The following is an 18659-nucleotide window of genomic DNA, read 5'->3' on the forward strand; positions in this document are numbered from 1 at the left end:
TGTCCAGATTTAACAGAAGCCATATCACTAATGGCCACCAGATGTGTCTGCAAAGGGTTATGGGATACAGAGTATCCCATTTATTGAAAATGATCTGCATTAGAATTTACCAAACCTATTGTACTAATATATAAAATATATATTAGTTAGCAGCAGTCCTACAGTTATAAGCAATGCTTCAATGTCAAATACAGACCTTGGTTGAAGGCCATTTGCAAGTACTTATCAATGTTTTTTCTAACCTATCTCAGATTAGCAGATAAGTGTTGCGGCACAGTTACTACAGCACATGTCAGCATAGTCCACATCTTTACTGTATTGGTCCCTGAAGTGAAAATAAGTTCTGTATATTAACCACAGGACATCAACCTGTGACACACAGACACATTAAAGTTGTTTTCCTTTAAGAAACACACTCATCTCTTTTACTGTATTGAGCAGCTGGGATTTGTCTCATCTTTAGCTGCACAGCTCTTTTTAACATATGGTCTTTTTCTTTGTAAATGTGTGAAAATTAATTATGGCAGCGTTTTGGCCCTACATTAAGAGCAGATTTGATAATGCTGTCTGGAGACAAAGAACTTAATGAGAAAGGGGCCATGAGCACAGGTTTTAATGTTTGTGTTGTACCAGATGTTAGATCAAATTTGCCACAGGCATCAAAGATGGCAGATTTTTGTTCTTGTACATTGTTCTGTTAGCTGGTAGTTTGCCTGCTTTGAAGTCTCTGAGTACAGATGGTTACATAGAATTTTTTTTTTTTTTTTTATGTGCATTGGTTGAACTGTGCTTTCACTCTTCCATATTTCCAACTTTGTCTTTTTAGGGAGCTGAAGACCAAGATTGAGAGGGAAGACACCAAGAGAGAGCTGCTGGGGAACCAAACCAGTGTGACTGAGACTCTCTGTATTCGCTGTCTCCAGCCCTTCAAGTTCCTGGTCAACGGCAAGCGTCAGTGTCTGGACTGCCAGCTGTACATCTGCAAGTCCTGCGGCCGCTACAACAAGAAGGAGCATGGCTGGGTGTGTGACCCCTGTCGCATGGCCAGGTAGGAAATGACAGGTTAAAGACATGAAGTCTTGGGTAATCATGGTACTGTCAGGTCAGAATGGCTGACAGGCGCAGCAGTGTGAGCTTCTCTCTCAGAATAAAAACTTGTGATAAGAATGTGTTGCTCACTTGCTGCAGTGCATTTTTACGGATGTCATACATATTTTTCTACTTTACATTGGAATTAACCAAGTGGCAAAATTGAAAAATGAAGCCAACAACTACAGTTCCTAAATTGACCACTAGAGTCTGTCAACAGTGAGTCAGTCCCCACAGACTCCTGCGTTAAAATGTCCAACTTTACAGCAGAAATAAACATGTTTACAGCCTGGTACAAAACACGGTTTTGGTCTCTCGAGCTAATTTCCTCCTTCATGTCAACTTTGCTTCTTTCCTTTACTCACCAACAGCAGTGCAGAGCAACACCAACGTTAACTCTTGTCTCTGTCACATCTTTTCTTCTACTGAAGTTAGCATGCTAACCAGCTAGTCCCAGATAGGGATGCACCGTAGCCTCCAAACTGCCCTGAAGATGTAGCGATGCTCAGAGGGCATATTATACCCTATGAACACAACGATGGCTAAAGCTCTTATCTAGAGACAATCACCACCACCAGCTCCCACCAAGAAAAAACATTGTTGGCAGAGAAAAAATTACAGACAGCCTCTTTAAGAGTCCTGAGGCACCTGTTGACACTTATTTCAGCTAGTCTAGACTGTGTCATTGGTTTTCAACAAGAGCACTAAATCCTCCTTCACAAGAGTAAGACATTGCAAAGGGAAGTATACTTTTAAAGCATGTACTGACACCTTTGGGTGAACCCCCCAGCTTCAAATTAATAACGATTGTCACATTGGATTGTGTAACAGCTGGATGTCTCAGGCTGGCAAAAAAACCACAGACATTACATCACAGAGACGCTTGCCTGCTCCATACGGTGCCAGATCATGCAACATAATTCAACTTTGCGTGACCCCGTTTGCATGAGGCGACCTCCCAAGGGGGTACAACCCCGAGGTTACATAACGTTCACTCTGTGTGGAGACATAGGCACTGTATGCATAAATTCAAGTCTTAAATCATGTCTTTGTCGTTCTAGACAGTTGTGATTCTTCCCTGGCTGAGGTTGTCTCTGCTGACCTGCAGGAAAGTGCATGTGTAAACTAAACATTATACTTAAGGTGCAAAATGGGATGTAGTCTAAGGATGTTCACAGGTTTATCTGAACTTTATTGGAGGACTGGGTGCTAGTGTATAACTCCACTAGGCTTTTCACTGCAAATCTTATCAGTCTCTCATAAAAATTAGATAATGCTATTTGGTAGTGGAGCCAGTTTCATTGCACCAGAGTCTGAAGCTGCTGATGGGATTTTGACATTAGTCAGTTTGATGAAAAATGACAGCAAAATGCAGTCCAGGTCAAAGAATCAGTGGAGTTATGCTTTGAAGTTGCACTACAGAGATTTTTCATACTTGAACTGTCAGACATCAACTCAGAGAGGGAAGCAATTGTCCAGCTGCCGATGTGCACGTGAGTGTGAGAGCACTTCATTGATCCTCCACTGATTCACTAGCAAGTGGCCATACTTTGGTCTAATGGAAAGACAACTAAGGTCCGAGTGTTTGTTACAGTGCATGTGTGAGTTACGTGTCTTTGAAGATTCAATGTCTTTGACTGCACACACAGTATTTTATGGAAACTTTCAACACAGACACGGCTAAGATCTCCTTCACTGCACATGGTTTTGCTGCAGCACAGAGCTCCATATGTAGCCATTACACTATTGTTTGCTCAGGTGAGGCTGAGCACTGACGCCCTTTCACTGAACTCAGCCATTGTCTGGAACATACTGTGTGCTATGCATCTCCTGTTAGACCCTCACACTGACACCACGCTTTGCTCACCATAGCAGTCAGAGGTGGACAAAGTACACAATTGCATCACTTGAGTCAAAGTATAGATACTCGTGGTCAAATATTGGGTTAAAGTACAGTACTCAAGTAAATGTACTTCGATACTGTCCACCCCTGATGGCATTCAATAATTCCTTGCCCTTGCTGTTTGTATTTCCAGGTATTTAGTGTAATTAATCTGGTTTGTGTATAAATTCATGTCTCCATCCGTGTCCTCTAACAGGGTCCTCAAGATCGGCACCTTGGAGTGGTACTACGAAAATGTCCGTGCCCGCTTCAAGCGCTTTGGCAGTGCCAAGGTGATGCGATCGCTCTTCAAGAGGTTGAGTGGGGAACACAGTTGCACTCAGAGTGACCTCGGAGGTGAGTGGTCCAGTTTTTATTCTCGGCGTAGTTTTCTGTATAAAAAGTGTAATGATCTACTACTGAACTGGTTTTTGAAAGATTTTAAAGGTTTAAATCCTTAATCCACTTTTGAAAATCTGCATGTGATAAGTAAATGAATAATACTCCCACTAATTAAATACTGTCATGGTGGCCTGTCAGCAAAGAGATTAACCTCCAGCAGATGATTGAAACCTCTCAGTGGCCAGCAGTCAAACACTGTGGTTATTGTGGGCAGCCGCTATTGTGGGAATGTGCATGTAAATGTTAATCAGAGCGAATCAAAGGTTACAAACCCGGTAGAGTGTCAGCTCTCAGATCAAGGCTGCTTTGAAGGGGCAGCCTCAACAAATTTCCATCTGTTCCACTCATTTCTTTACAAGCCCCGAGGAGGTGCTGCAGGTCAGGAGTTGAGTGTGCTGGAGCTGCAGAGCATTGCTGGAAGTCTCCTTGAGCTTACCATGAGAAATCCCCAATAAATGAAAAGCCTTCAAGGAGATTCAACAGCTGCATATTGTACTGTAACTGCATGGAAAATGCGCATCAGATTTGTATCTGGTACATATTTTTGTATCAAACTGGAATCACACAGTTCAAATTAGTAAAACTTCATGACCAGTGCGTCACATGTGTGAATGGTGTCAAGTTCATGAATTGGACTTGGAAATGCATTTTTCCTGAGAAAACTCATGGACCTGATAAACAACAAAATACTGATTCTTTATTTTCATGATCAAAACCAATCGTATGCTGTGGCTTCCACCCAGTGGAACAGCTACAGGACATTAGACAGCACTGTCTGCCATCAGAATAAAGAACACCAATTATCAATCAGAGAGTGGTGTTCGTTTTTCCAGTAGAGTCCAGAGCCTTGGGGAATTTTTAACAGGGAGCACTCAAGTTGTACTGACAGCTCATAGTGGCCCAGCACTTTACCAAGACACTTCATGTGTCGGAGTTTTCCCTTAATTTGTCACCCATCTGCCTGTCACCCTTCATTTTTGTGACACTGAGTCACCAGAATGAAGTTTCCTCTCTCCTTTCAGATAGTGAGCCGTCATCAGCAGGCTGCCAAATCTGTCACAGGGTTTAATCTCTTCCATCTTTCCTGTTTTTCCGGTTCTGGCTTGTCGGAGCTGCGCTGAGTGCTGTCACAGACCTAGTCTCTCAGGCCTGGAAACAGCTCAGGCTGAGTCCTCCACTGTCAGGTTTTTATCCTTAATTAAGTGACCAGCGGCCTTGTAGAAATTCTGCCGTATGGGATATACACACTGTCTGCTGCACCTTTGGAGACATTATCACCAGAGGTACTAATGTGGTGGAAAAGTCCTGTTTATGTCTGCTGCTCATGTTTAAAGTCTGATGCAGTGACGGTTTTACTTGCCCACATAGCATTGTCAGTGTCCTGCAGCTACACCAAGAGCAGATACAAATTGTCTGTCAGCTTTACGCATTATTACACACAGCAGGTCTCCGAGTCAGAACATAGCATCAGGAGATCAATGAATTACGAGGAGACAGCTGGGACCTCTTCTACTGCTTACGCTGAGTCACCCTTGAGGATTTTGGTAGACAGAGCTATACAGAGGGAGCTGGTTGGCTGGCTTAGCCCAGCAGGCCTTGTGATCATCCAGTCACATGGCTCCCACTCTGTGCCTGGAATTGAAGGATCCAGGCCTGCAGGGCTCCAGCGACCAGAAGCAGAGAGAGAGGGAGAGAGAGAGAGAGAGAGAGAGAGGGAGGGACAGAGAGCAAAACTTTTTTTTTTGTCATGTACTGATGTGGATCCAGCTCCTCAAATGTGCACAGATGCAAGATGTGGTTATGAAACATGCTCATATATACACATGTTAACAGATGCATCATGTTCGATAAAGCCAGCAACTCATCATATGTAGAGATTCATGTGACCACCTGGATTAAATTCAATATGCAAGACTGTACACACACACACACGCACACACACACTCTATTGGTGTCTTTTTACTGTATGTATTTCGCTGTGGTCCGCTAGGCCCCTGTAGCTCGGAGGGTGTCATCCTATGTGTACATGGGGGAATGTAACAATGATGCTACAACAGCGTCTTTGTTCATACTCATTGCATAAAAACAGTTTAATTCTGTGAGTTGGCTACTTTAACCCCAGCTCCTTCATTTAATGCTGCTACTGCTGCCTCTGCTTCTGATTATCATTTTTATGTGGAAAGTATCTGAATTATCTCAATTTACTGAGTGATTTTCTATCATTAATGAATGGCAAAATTCTCACCTCATTCAGTGAGAAGGTTAATTCTCACTTCTAAGTTACATTACGTGAAATTTTAATGCAATAAAGTAAGTCTTCTCTCCTCTGTGTTTTCCAGAGCCCCATGAATATGACACACAGAGTATGCCTGATGTCCACGTCCACAGTAAGTACACTAAATGGACAACCCATACACAAATGTAATATACTGTATGTACATATGTTGAATTTCTATATATGACCTATTAGAAACTGGAACAATTTCATATATTGACATATATATTTAGCCAATAAAATGCAGTATGTTTATGCATATATACTTATTTTTTAATATAAATATATATCCATCCCAAATCCTGTCAATATATGTTGAGAAATTATTAAGAAAAACACATAGCATTTTTATATTTATGTTATTTTAAGAATCTTGCATATATATAGCCTATGGTTGCAACCTGTTATACCAAATAAAAATTAATCATATAGATATTTTTGATATATGTACATATACAAATTTTACTATGGGCATTTTATATATGTTATAAACGTATATCTTCATATATTCAGAGGACGTGTATGTGTGATAATAATCAACATCACTCTTGAAATAGGGTCATATATGTCATGTATTAGGCTACATTTCTGTATGGAAATCAGGGAAGTTTAGATATTGTTGACAGACATATATCTTTTGATTTTAAGAAACAACAAAAACAACAACAAGCAGTTATGTTTAGTTATGCAACCATGTGAGCATGCTAACCTTTGCCTCAAAACTATGCATCAAAAAAGACAAAGTAATATCACTTTGTTTTTATGGGGGGACCCTCTGTCAAAATGTACCTGATTTATATTTCTAAATGACTTTGTGTTTCACCAAATTACAACAAACGGGTTAATCTGAGCCCACACATTTCCTTCACCCCTGGCCCTCCTAGAGGGTTAATCCAGCGTGTGTGGTCCTCTTAAGATCCGTTCTGGAGTCATGTCAATGTTTCATAACCAGTGCATTTTCATAGCTGCCTATACTTACAATAATATTTTGTCTGAATATCTGTGATGATAATTCTAAACAGTTTGATTCTATAAGATTAGTTTCAATATTAAAGTTTCACATTAGACTATTAATATGATCTATTTGGACTCTTGAATGTCTCATACAGTGGGTACAGTGGTTTGGGAGCAGACCAAAAGGTTCTGGTTAGGCTGGAACAGTCAGTGCTCGCTTGGCTTTTATTCACAGTGGCACATCAAGAGAACAGGAGAAGAGCCTGGGAAGTTGTACTCAGGGATATTTAAAATTGTTAGTGGAAGTTATCAGTATTATTATGTCATTATCATCAGAGGTTGTTGCAAAAATCTATTTTACTTCATACTGGAGATTATAAAGAATGAATGCAGTAACTGTTCACAGTTTTTACTGTTATGTTGTTCTACATAAGCTTCCAACGTTATCTCTGTCTGTTTATCTATGAAGCTTCATCTTGACCTTTTGCCTCTCTGCAGTTTTTCTTGTTCCCAGTCTCTCCTCCTCTCTCTGTGTATTCAAGAAGGAATTTATTAATAAACACCCTCACATAAAAAGAGGCTAAAAACACATGATGTTCCTTTCTTATGCCTCCTAGAGCTGTTGTTTCTCTGCCTGATGGAAGAGGTACCGTGTGCATCTCACTGCAAAGACAAAGTTTCTTTCTGTTTCCAGAAATCATGCGCTTTCTTGTGCACCATCCAGTTTTTCTAAAAAGCTTCAGGTTAACAGTAACATGCCTCCCCTCTTTATCAGCAGATGGATATGAGGACCACAGTATGGATGCAACAGATTCACATCACTACAAAGGGGTACGGCAACTCTTTTTTTATATACATATATATATAATTTTCCTTAGAGTTAAGAACTAATAGTATGTGTGCTTCTTTGCTGTGCTTGCATTTCCTTATTAAATGCCTAAACTTTCTTTGCTTGTTAAGAACATTGAATAAACAGGCATCTTGCAGCCATTGTGTTGATAGTAAAGTTTTAGTGGGTTTGAGGGCAGCAGAAAAGATTCCAGTGATATGCATCATAAAACAAGAAACAGAAATCAGATTTTACTCACACAGCAGGTCATTTGCAGTTCTGGCCTTTTTCACCGTGCAAACCCACAAACAACACTGTACCTGATTTACTCATGTTCTGTTGATTTGTTGCCCACACCTAGCATGTCTGCTGTTTGTTAACGAAGATGTGTTTTGGTGAGGGAAATCAAAGCTCATTTGCAACACACACAATTTAATTCAGGTTGAAAGTAGCATTTTATGTGCATATGTTTTTTGAAACAAGGCTCCGCTGCAGGCAGCACTGATCTTCGTCACACTGACAGCTCCTTCCTCCGCTGAAAAGCAGAGGTGTTTTCTGCACGTGTAATCTACGTGATAAGACCCAGCCCTCACGAACAACTGGAGCGCCTTGAAAGTTGGTGACGTCGAAGGTTAGGCATGGTCGAACCGACACTGGCTGCTATGTATTGTGGGTAAATACCAGGCTGTCAAACAAAATCGCAGACATAAAAGAGTCCAAGAGGAGTTGAAAGAGCCTCTGGTTCAAGTCCTGAGATTGTAAAAAGGGGCACGGAGTCCACTGGAATTCATCATAAAACCAAGTCTTCTCTTGTTTATACCACAGTCTCTGTGTAATGTAGGAGCAAAGCTTTGTTTATTTTCAATCACTGCAGCAGCTGTCAAGTGGAAAAATTGTTGTCGGGACTCTTGGGCTCTGCAGGGTCTCTGGATGCTGTGGTTTTTTTTCCAGTGTGATTAAGGTTTTATTTATATCTTACATGATAGACTTTTGATGGATGTTACAGTAAGACAGACTGTGAGGAGGCCAAGTGGTGCTTCCTGCATCCCCTCTTTGATTTCACTCAGACAGAGGGCAGAGAGCCATCTGCTGTTCTAAAAACAGTACTGCCTTTTGAGCCACTCAAAGGAAACGTCATTTTCACCTTTCCAAAGAAGATGCAACACAGGTTAAGGTTTAGCATTTGAAGCTGGGATTCAGTGTCTTGCTCAAGGATGCCTATGTAGAGAGAATATTCTGTTCCTTTCTTTCTAGGCCTCAGAGCCAAATAGCATAGAAGATGTTCTCCTAACCCCAGTTTGTGTCTTTCATGTATTAACATTACATTTGTATGACAGAGCTCAGCAGTTAATTTTTGTGAAAAATATAAACCTGGTTATCTTCGTTGTTTAACAACACTTACCACTGTTCTGAAGGTGATATTAAAGATATATATTAAAGATATTTAATAGTGCAATTTTAAATATTATTATCAGTTTTACTGGTTTTGCAAAAGTTTTAGGCGCTAAAAGTAAAGTTCAAAATGAAATGATGAATATATGATGCTGCATGTTGTTGTCAAAAATGAACTGGGAACCAATCAGATGCCTCCTGATGTTTTCCATGATGTATACGAATCTAAACATTTAAAAATGCCTAAAACTCTGTATATTACTTTCTACTAATTCAAATTTTCATATGAGTAAAGTTTTAATATTTTGCTTATGTTTTATAAAAAGAGCTATGGCAAATGTAAATTCTGGGTATCTGGGTAGGACAAACAGTCATCCCCTGTCATGCTGAGTGCGTCAATGTGAGAACTTTTTGCAGTGGCAGGTTTTCTTTGGGATTGTATCCTTCCTCTCCTCTTCATACTTACCTTTTAATTTTTATCCTCTTTCTTACCTCTTTGCTCTGTCATCTCTGTCGGTGGCGGTGGCGGTGGTCATCCTTTTCTGCTGTCAAAAGATAAAAAAGGCCAAAAGGCGGCTAACTGTCGATCCCTTTGATTTCCAACTGGGCTGCGACTACTCCATCGATTCAAGAGGACACTCCGTTCAGGTAGAAGCTGGACGACTTACCACAACCAGCTTTTTCCCAACCCAAACTAATCTGCATGTCGGGTCCTCCTCCAGCCTCTTTTTGTTTTCTTTCTTTGCCAAACATTGTCTGCTTTTGCGAGACTATATTAAATTAGTGTTGAGCCCAGTCATTATTCATTCCTTTATCTGGCCACAATATGCCCATTGTGCACAACCAAATGTGCATGCGTGTGTGCAGTCTTGTCAGCTCATTAACAGAGTGCTCTGCATAAAACCAATGGAACCACAATGGTTGGATCACAGTAGACTATAAAATCTCCAGTGTTTCTATCTTAAAAGTAAATTTGATGCACAGTGAACGCCTGAGGAGCAGATGAGATGTTGTAATACTGGCAACGGGCAACGGCCAACATTATGCATTAACATAAACCCATGTCAGTAAAACAGCAAGTGAATAGGTCAGTTTGCTCAGTTGTAATTTTATCATAACGTTTATCAAAACTGGGTGGTATAACAAATTACTGCTGTGCCAGCACTTGAACCAGTACTTTAAGATCTTTGTGTAATTACAGTATTTCTATCATTAGTAAGTACAACAACTTTATCCGATCTGCATGCAGAGCCTGAAAACAGTATGTTCTACCATTAACGTACATAAATTAATTTATATATTGCCTAATAAATGTAAAGCAGCAGTAATATTTTCCAATTAACGCTGCCAATTTCATATCTACTGCCTTCACCCACTTCCTTTCTCTCATACACCTTTTATATGTCAAGTTTCTAGCTCGCCAGAAATAACATCAGCAGCTAATGTGAGCAACTTGTCAGAACAGTTCACCATCCTCATTTTTTTACCTCTCCACCCTCACTCCCAGGCCCCAGGCTCCCATGACGCCATGGTCATGGATGTAGAAGTGAGGGACTCGATGCTTGCTGAAGCAGATATGGCCTCTGTTTTCCACCAGATTTTGGAGGAGCAGCGCAAAGGTTTGGACTTGAGAATGGCTCCACAAGAGAGCCACAACAGATGATATGTTCAGAAACTCATACCGTACAGTTCAATAACTATGTTAACCTACAAAGTACAAGGAAACTATAGCTAGCTAACTAGCTAACTAGGCTACACAGCGCTGTACAACTATTGGCTTATTGGAAGAACAGCAACTTGTGTCCACTTAACTCAAAATTTAGTATTTGGTAATCGTTTGTAGTTGATACAGTACACCACTGCTTTGATAATTCCAGTTCTGAGCTATTTCCTGTACAAGGTATGTCAGTGTTAGCAGTCTGTTCATCAACAATATTTTCTTCTTTCTGAACATTTATTTAATGGTGACATGTTACGTGGTACTCTACAATCTTTTTTCAGTAAATATATTCCACCTTTAAGCTACGAGGCTAATATTTGTTGAGTACTTTGTGGTATAAATCCAACATGGCAACCTAGTGATAAGATCTGCTGTTCTTTGGGTGGATTCGTCTGTTGGATTTTGTTGAGTTAGATGAAAAGAATATGATAATAATAATTGTGACAATAAAGTAATAAACCTATGAAATACATACTGTGTGGGAATTAGCTGATATCTCATGGTTGTAAAACCTACACCACTGTTTTTGGACTATAATGCTGATGTCCTCATATGGGGTATTTTGACATTTTTCTCAAAACCTAAAAGAAAAACATATTAGCCAAAAAATGTAAGCTATAATAATCAGTGTTACATATTCTATACTATTGAAAGTGAAGTAACATTTTAATTTTGCAGCCATGAAATTGAATTGTACCTTAAAAAAATATTCCTCACTTCTTATAAACCCTTTTTTTGGTTGTGTTTAGATGACCTGCACTCAGACGGCCGGACTGCCCCATCCCGCTCCATCTCCCAGCTCAGCTACTCCTCATGTGGCAGTGGTAGTGCTGGGGGACCCCGGGGCAGCAGCAGCAGCTATCTGCCTGGCCCTGATGATTCGGAGGAGGAGCACGACCACTTCCAGCTCTACCCGCTCTACCAGCATCACCTCGGCCCCTGCAGCCACACGTCTCAGGAGAGCCTGAACTCAGCGAACGCTCCACCACAGGTCTTTAATATTATTGCCTCTCATTCATCCTCAGTGCATTACGTTCACTTGGCAGCTGCTTTGGGACCCTCATAAATACAGTTTAGATGGTTTTTTTTAATGTTGTCAAGGTTTTGTATTCTGTGGGTGGAGAAAAGTCTTTATTATACATTTGTGTGTGCATGCCATGCCTATTAACACATCCACACATTAGAAATTGGAAATGTGACATTCATAGTTTATAATGTTCAACCAACCAGCCAAACACCACTGCTCTCAGATCTCTCATATCCACCAATCAACTTTTTTATGTATATTCAACCCATATGGCTTTTAATAATAGTAAATAAAAGTTTAATGTTCAAGATTTTTTTCTTTGCCACAGTTCACAGAAATCAAATCTTTTATCTTTTTTTAGTATGGGATAAACTGAAGAAAACATCTTAAAGCACTTTAAATTATTACTATCCAAATATGGGAACTACTGGATAGAAGTGTAGACCTAGCTATTGATTTGATTTCTTTTAAAGATACTTAAGAGATGGTATAGTCTGTGGAAGGAAGACGCAGGACAATGACTAAAGTTTGACTGCGTGGTACAGCTCTGAGCTGACTGTAATGTGGCATGTTGGAAAGAATTGGCTTCATTTATATGTGCCAGTAAAGGGCAGGACAAGACCATAAACATGAACCTCATCTAGGGCAAGATGAGGTTCATGTTTGGGTTACATGAAAGAGGAATCGTTTGGCACAAAACCCAGCATAATGATATGATCTGTTCAACAATTAAATGTGGTTTGGAGTCACATTTCTGAAAGACAACAGCAAACAAAGTGATTTCCCTTCTTTCCCTCTAGACCTATCTAGCAGTGCTCTCTAACACACACACACACACACACACACACACACACACACACACATTCATCAGGCTGACACGTTATTGAGTGATGGAGGAGAGACAGCTGCTACATCAGAGGACAGTTACATACATTACATCAGTGTCTATTTATGTGTTGGCAAACAACTCAGTCCCTGGAAAGGATCACAACAACTGTTACTGATCTGCTCATGAGAAGCAGATAAACAAACTTTGTTTACCATTAGTTTGACCGACTTTGAGGACAAATCAATAATTCTACATGTGTCCTCATGTGTCCTCTGCTTTGGAGTTTATGTATCTTTGAGTTGAGAGACTCTCTGGAGTTCCTGTTTAGTATGAATAAGTATAAGTATAAATCTGATGATATGAATCAAAATATGTTCTTTGTTGTTATTAGAGATAAGGAATATGAAAACAAAGGATGTATTGAGTTCTGTGGGTGGGTGGGCCGGTGTTATCAGACCCAGCCGGCTGTGTGCTGATTTCCACCTTCAGTATCTTGTGTCATGGCAAATTTGTCACGCAGCTGGGCAACACACTGCGAGAAACAAACAGGACACCAAAGACAACACTCAGCCCAGATACGTGCCTGTCAGACATCAAAAACAACCGTGACATTTCTCATTGGCTATAAGTTCATAGCTTAGTCAGACAGCAGGTGCTCATCCTGTGCACGGGTGCTGCACTCCGTTCACCTGATGCTGATTTGGAAAACATTCGAGCCAGCAATTTCACTTGAAAGTCCAGTGACGTGTGCAATTTGATTATGTTTGTGGAATGAGACATCGGGATGAGTCAACAGGCCCAGACTCTGCACAGGCCCGAGGCACATGAAAGATGGTGTAGAGAAGAGTTACAGCATGTTTACAGGATTAATACACAGCCAAGTGACAAATTAAAGGGAAATGTGTATAAAAGAGCAGAGTAAAGGTAACAAATGTAAGTATTTCCATAAAAGGCACGAGGACTCACTGACTGGTGAATCATACGCTGTGGTCTAAAGTAGAGACATATGGGAGATTTTGAACATGACAACCAAACAAAATATACAAAAAGGTTCAGCAAAAAGTCTATTTAAAGGAGCTGCTTGTAAGTTTTTTTATTGCAACATAGCTAACGCAAACATTAACAGCTGTTTACTTACCAGTCTAGAAGAAACATTGTGAGTTCAGCATCAAACTTCAGGCCTATAGTCACCAAGAGCTGTCTCCAGAGGTGGAAAGAGACACCCATAGTCTTGTCTCTTGTCTCTATCACGTCTTCTTTCTTTTTCTTCTACTGAAGTTAGCATGCTAACCAGTTAGCTTGGGCCTGTCTCATCACTTTCCAATAGTGAGCCACAACACAACGATGGCCAAAGCTCTTGTCAAGCATCAATCACCACCACCCACTCCAATCAAGAAACCACGCTTAGAGGCAGAGAAAACGCACAAAGAGCCCCTTTACAAAAAGTAAAATGATCAATCAAAGTTAAAGCCACAGGGGAAAAAAAGTAATTTTATTCCTTTAGAGCTGAACTAAAACTTGGTAATTTGCTTCTTCAGGACTGTGTAGGTGTGGGTTGATCAGATTTGATTTCATTGGCTTGGAAACATTAAAAAGAAACAGCCCACAACTGTTATCGAGTTTGTTTTATTTAATTTGGCTTTGTCTGATTGGTTAATGATAATATGTGACTTCATCTTCTGCGCCACGTCTTCCACACCAGTGAGAAGAGCTCAGAGAAAAACTCAATACAGAAACCTTTCATGTGGAATAACCAAAACCATGTATTCATGTAGGAACCCATCAGTCATAATAAGTGATTAAGTGATTGAGAAAATATGTTTTCAGGGCCTTTAAACATCAAAGTTGTTGTGCCAGTCATTACCAATACCAATACCAATTAAATCATGATGTTTAGGTTATAGGCGGGAATAGGTGAGGAATAGGGCCAGGGTCTGGGAATCCTATGAAAGAGGGGTTAGGGAGGCTGGATTTGGACATAGTCTGAGAGGAACCGTTGTCTCAGCGGTACAACTCAGGTCACAGAAGTGCTTTTCACATCAAAGATAGGTCAGATGACTGTCTGCATGACTTCCTGGCTCGACTCTTCCTGCCTTCAGGAAGCCAATGGAAAAAAAGTATTATTGCATTATGAACCATTATCCAAGGGAACATTTCATTTATTTCACATGTGCAAGAAGACAAAGTGTAACTTATATGGTGTCATTTTTCTAGTAGGCTGTATTCCTTTTCCTTTTTTACTCTAAGTCAAAATGTCTGGACTGTCATGGTGTCGCTCAGGTTATTTCATAGAGAGGAACCTTTCCATTATAAAATATGATCAGATGCGGGGATGAGGTGATTTGGCTGGGAGCTCAGACTCTGATGTGACTTTGTGAAATCTCATCTAAACTGATGGCAGTCTGTGTTCCTGTGCCAATATGTCTTTTGACTTGTTCAGGATAAGTTTCTTTGTTTTTTTGTTTGTTTTGAGAAACTACGATGAGCTAACTACATATATTTTGTAATTCTCTTGAGCTCTCCAATTTATGTTCCTTAAAACCATCAATTTAACACCTCTGATATCCTGCTATCTGCTAATGTTTCTTTCAATATTATATCTTGTCTTCATCATCTGACTGTGGTCTCTCCTCTTTCTTCAGATCACTGACATGAACAGACGCATGTCAGCCATCGAGACCCTCCTGAACCGCATAGAACAGAAGGTCACCTCAACATATGATCAGGTAAATCCATTAAACCTCACAACACAGTTTCTAAATCACCATCATCATCATCATCATCATCATCATCACCAAATGAACAACAAACCTCGGAGCAGCTGTTGTGGAGGGAGACTTTGGGAATTGCATGAGGAGGAGAATGATGTTTCAAACAAAAAACATTGAAACAGCTGGTAAGAGCATGTTTACATGTGTGTTGCCATAGCAACGGGGCAGTGACGAGTTTCAGCTGGTCTGGTCAAATGATATAAAGTAGAAACTATTCAGACAGTGAGTAACAAACACTTTTATCTTGCTCCGCAATATCACTGTTTTGGTTGATTCTACTACCAAATGACAGACGAAGTTAGCACCTAGCTAGTCATAAGGTGAGTTTCCATCCACGTGTCTTTAAGTACATTTTCAATTTGTACATAAAATAAACCTGAGTGGAAATTAAAAGAACTCTCAAAATATCGTACAAAGGGTTTTTACACCAGGCTGAAGTGTAAACATTAGTGTATTGATAAAGGCAAAATGCAAACAGACGTAACCAATAAAACATGACGTACATGAAGCATGTGACCTAAATATTCAGACTTAAGAGACTGAAAACAGACCAGATGAAACATCAAATCTGTGGAGAATGAGAAGGAGACTGTTACGTTCCTTAAATTAATACATGAAACAATCATCAATACCATATTTCCATCAAATCAGCACCATCAGCTGTTTTTCCTGACGAAGCAGCTCCTTATATTTGTGAAAGGAAAGTGCATTAGTTTGAATTTTCTTTAAAATTAGCACTGTATTTGGTTGGAAACCCACCTACTGTGTGAGCATTCAGCAGCTAAAGGGCCAGAGTCCTCTAACTTGCTGATAAAGATGAAACATGACCTATAGTTTTATTTATGTTTCTTTAGTTGTGTAGTTTTTATAATTCTTTCCCTCCAAATTAAGAGGCAGCCAATTGTTTTCTGATGACGAAGAGGGGCACACAGTGACTCATATTCCTCCCCTTCTCACCAACAGTGATGTTTCATGTGGGGTTGATGTGTGGTTTTAATCGGGATGTGAGACCTGAAATCCTCACCAGTGAGCCAAGCCACAAAATCAGCAAACTAAATGAACACAGAGCTTAAGCTCGTATGGTGATTAGTGGCTGTTCTGCTTCACATGAGAGCAGTATTTGATAGACTCATGCTTTTCCACTCTTGTAGCAAATCACAGTTTATATCACTTTGCATATTGCACACAGAGAGCAAAGTCTGCATGGATTATATCTGTGTGAATGTCCATGTGAAAAGTACTGCAACCTGCTAGTTCCTGTTTGAGATAAAACGTGTGACAGTGGCATGATCGGGGAGGAGCCTATCCCAGCATGCATTGGGCAGAATGTAGAGCAACACAACTGGACAAGACACACAGCATGTGTCTGGCAACTTTTCTGTTCTTGCACAACTCAGTGATAATGGCTGCACATTTACCTCCTGAAAATGTAAATGCAACAGATCTTCATTTTCACACAGAAGTAAAACAGGTTTCTCGTTTCAGTCAAAGTCAGCAAGAAATGAGTCAGTTTCACGAAAACTCAGTAAAATGGTCCTAAATATGCACATGATGCCTACATACATGATATCACGCTGAAAGAGTAAGGCTAAAACTACACAACTACCACAACAACATCCTTGGCTAAAAGTCAGATTCCTCTCCAGTTTTCATTTTCATTTATTTTCATCTATTTATTTAAGGACAATGCACATTAATTACCATTACTGTAAACGTGCCGGTGTTAGCCAGCTGGCTAATTTTCAGCTGCAGATGTTTCAAGATTCATACACACATTCAAATTTACAGCGACACCACTGACGACAGCAGCAACAACAAAGAGAAAATCAAAAATGTAAAGATGGGCCATGCAAAGCAACTGGAAGCAGCAAAATATTAGCATACTAATATAACAAACATTATTGTTATTAAAGCTAGTTAGATAAAGTGATATAGCACAGTAAAAAAAAGAATTAGTTTATTCATTACGCTGCAGAAAACATACTGGGACAAACAAAGGATTTACTTTCTGCTGCTATTTTTCAACAGATCAGGTCTCAGGTCGAGTTTGGCTGAAGTTGCTGCAGTGTAAACTTTCCCAAACATAATAAAGAGCAGGATAAGAATCAAATCAGGAGGGCTGTGATCACATTGTCACTAACTAAGACCACCAAAGTGATCCCTGCTCAGTCTGTCTTTGGACTGTGGGAGAAAACTGGAGCATCCAGAGGACACACACAAAACCCAGTACACATCCATACATTTTAATTGATCTAATGATTCCCATCAGTCATTGAAGATACAAAGCTTTATCTTTCAGTGATGGTATCTTTCATTTTTTCTCTGCTCTGTTCCTACACACCAACCAGGCTTCTCCAAACAGCAGCTCTCCTCTTCCTCAGTGGGAGGAAGTGGACCTAGAGGAGCAGCAGCTCAGGCAGAAGCTGCATGAAATGACGGACAACATCAGTGACCACAGCCTCACCTCTGATGAGGACGAGCCCAGCAGGCCTCATTCCTCACAAGAGATCCCAGCGTGGAGGAGCCCAGAGTGGGACACCAAGCCCTCCAGACTGCCTACCAGACCTACATCCAGAACGAGCATCGTGGTCTCCAGACTGGAGGAGGAGCAGCCTCTGCAGACATACTCTCAGAAGGTAGAAAGAAAATAAATGAGCAAAACATCACTCGAGGAAAGTTAAGCATTCATATTTAACTCTTAGTTTAATGCCAGAGTTCATCAGTAACATACACACTGCACATCTGGCTTGTTGCAAATTCTGTGCTTTAGAAAAACAGCCTGGCTCATGAAATTTCATACCACCTCTGCTGGAATCCAGTTCAAGCACATACTGCAGCCATAAATCAAGTCACTCAGCCTTGGCGTTTATTTTTCCTTTGCATCCGTCGCACCCAGATTTTCTGAAACTGAGAATGCACCAGAAAAATAACTCCGTCTTAGATGCTGTGCTGAGTTGCCTGAGCTGTTTTCACTGGTATTTCTTTCTCTTCAAAATAGCAGAGCTACAGTGTTCTGGTGAGTAATGACATCATGCATTTTCACCACCGCTTTACTACAGTCCTGTTTGAGCTGCATTCCCTCTCTTAAGGGTTTAAAGTATTGCATAACACTGGAGGCAGGGAAACAGATGTCTCTGAAGTTTCAACCTGATAATGTTACCAAGAACAGCTCAACCCAAATGTAGGACACAGACTCTGAGCTCTGAGCAATTGACCTGGTGACACTAGACAAAAAGTCAAAGTATCACCAAAGTTATTATAATTCATAATGTCAAAATATGACAGAAATGTCAACCTTTCTCCTCAGGGTACCAATTTACATTTACAAAACTTCATGACAATAATCTGATAGTTATTGAGATATTTCAGTCCACAGTGATGGACCAACCACCTGATAGCCACACCTGACCACATGGCAATAACATTATAAAGTCTGGCTTTAAAGTGATGTTTAATTGTATTTTTGGCTCAAATAAGTAGCTATTAGAC

General features: G+C 40.2%; 1 protein-coding gene across 4 annotated transcripts in view; it reads left to right on the top strand.

Moving 5' to 3' along the window:
* Window positions 1–18659, top strand: part of mlphb (melanophilin b) — a 36152-nt gene that overhangs the window by 12393 nt on the left and 5100 nt on the right. For 3 of the 4 annotated variants that reach the window (XM_071475701.1, XM_071475877.1, XM_071475784.1), the window contains exons 3-11: window positions 827–1048; window positions 3189–3328; window positions 5713–5760; window positions 7378–7433; window positions 9379–9471; window positions 10331–10442; window positions 11293–11534; window positions 15042–15125; window positions 17519–17806. In XM_071475701.1, coding sequence (XP_071331802.1) covers window positions 827–1048; window positions 3189–3328; window positions 5713–5760; window positions 7378–7433; window positions 9379–9471; window positions 10331–10442; window positions 11293–11534; window positions 15042–15125; window positions 17519–17806 — 1285 coding nt within the window. The remainder of the gene's footprint in view (window positions 1–826; window positions 1049–3188; window positions 3329–5712; window positions 5761–7377; window positions 7434–9378; window positions 9472–10330; window positions 10443–11292; window positions 11535–15041; window positions 15126–17518; window positions 17807–18659) is intronic. The other variant, XM_071475971.1, reaches the window with a different exon arrangement.

The sequence above is a fragment of the Trachinotus anak genome, unplaced genomic scaffold, assembly GCF_046630095.1.
Source record: "Trachinotus anak isolate AG129_WGS33_773 ecotype Australia unplaced genomic scaffold, CSIRO_AGI_Tana_v1 ptg000001l, whole genome shotgun sequence".
Classification (NCBI taxonomy): Eukaryota; Metazoa; Chordata; class Actinopteri; order Carangiformes; family Carangidae; genus Trachinotus; species Trachinotus anak.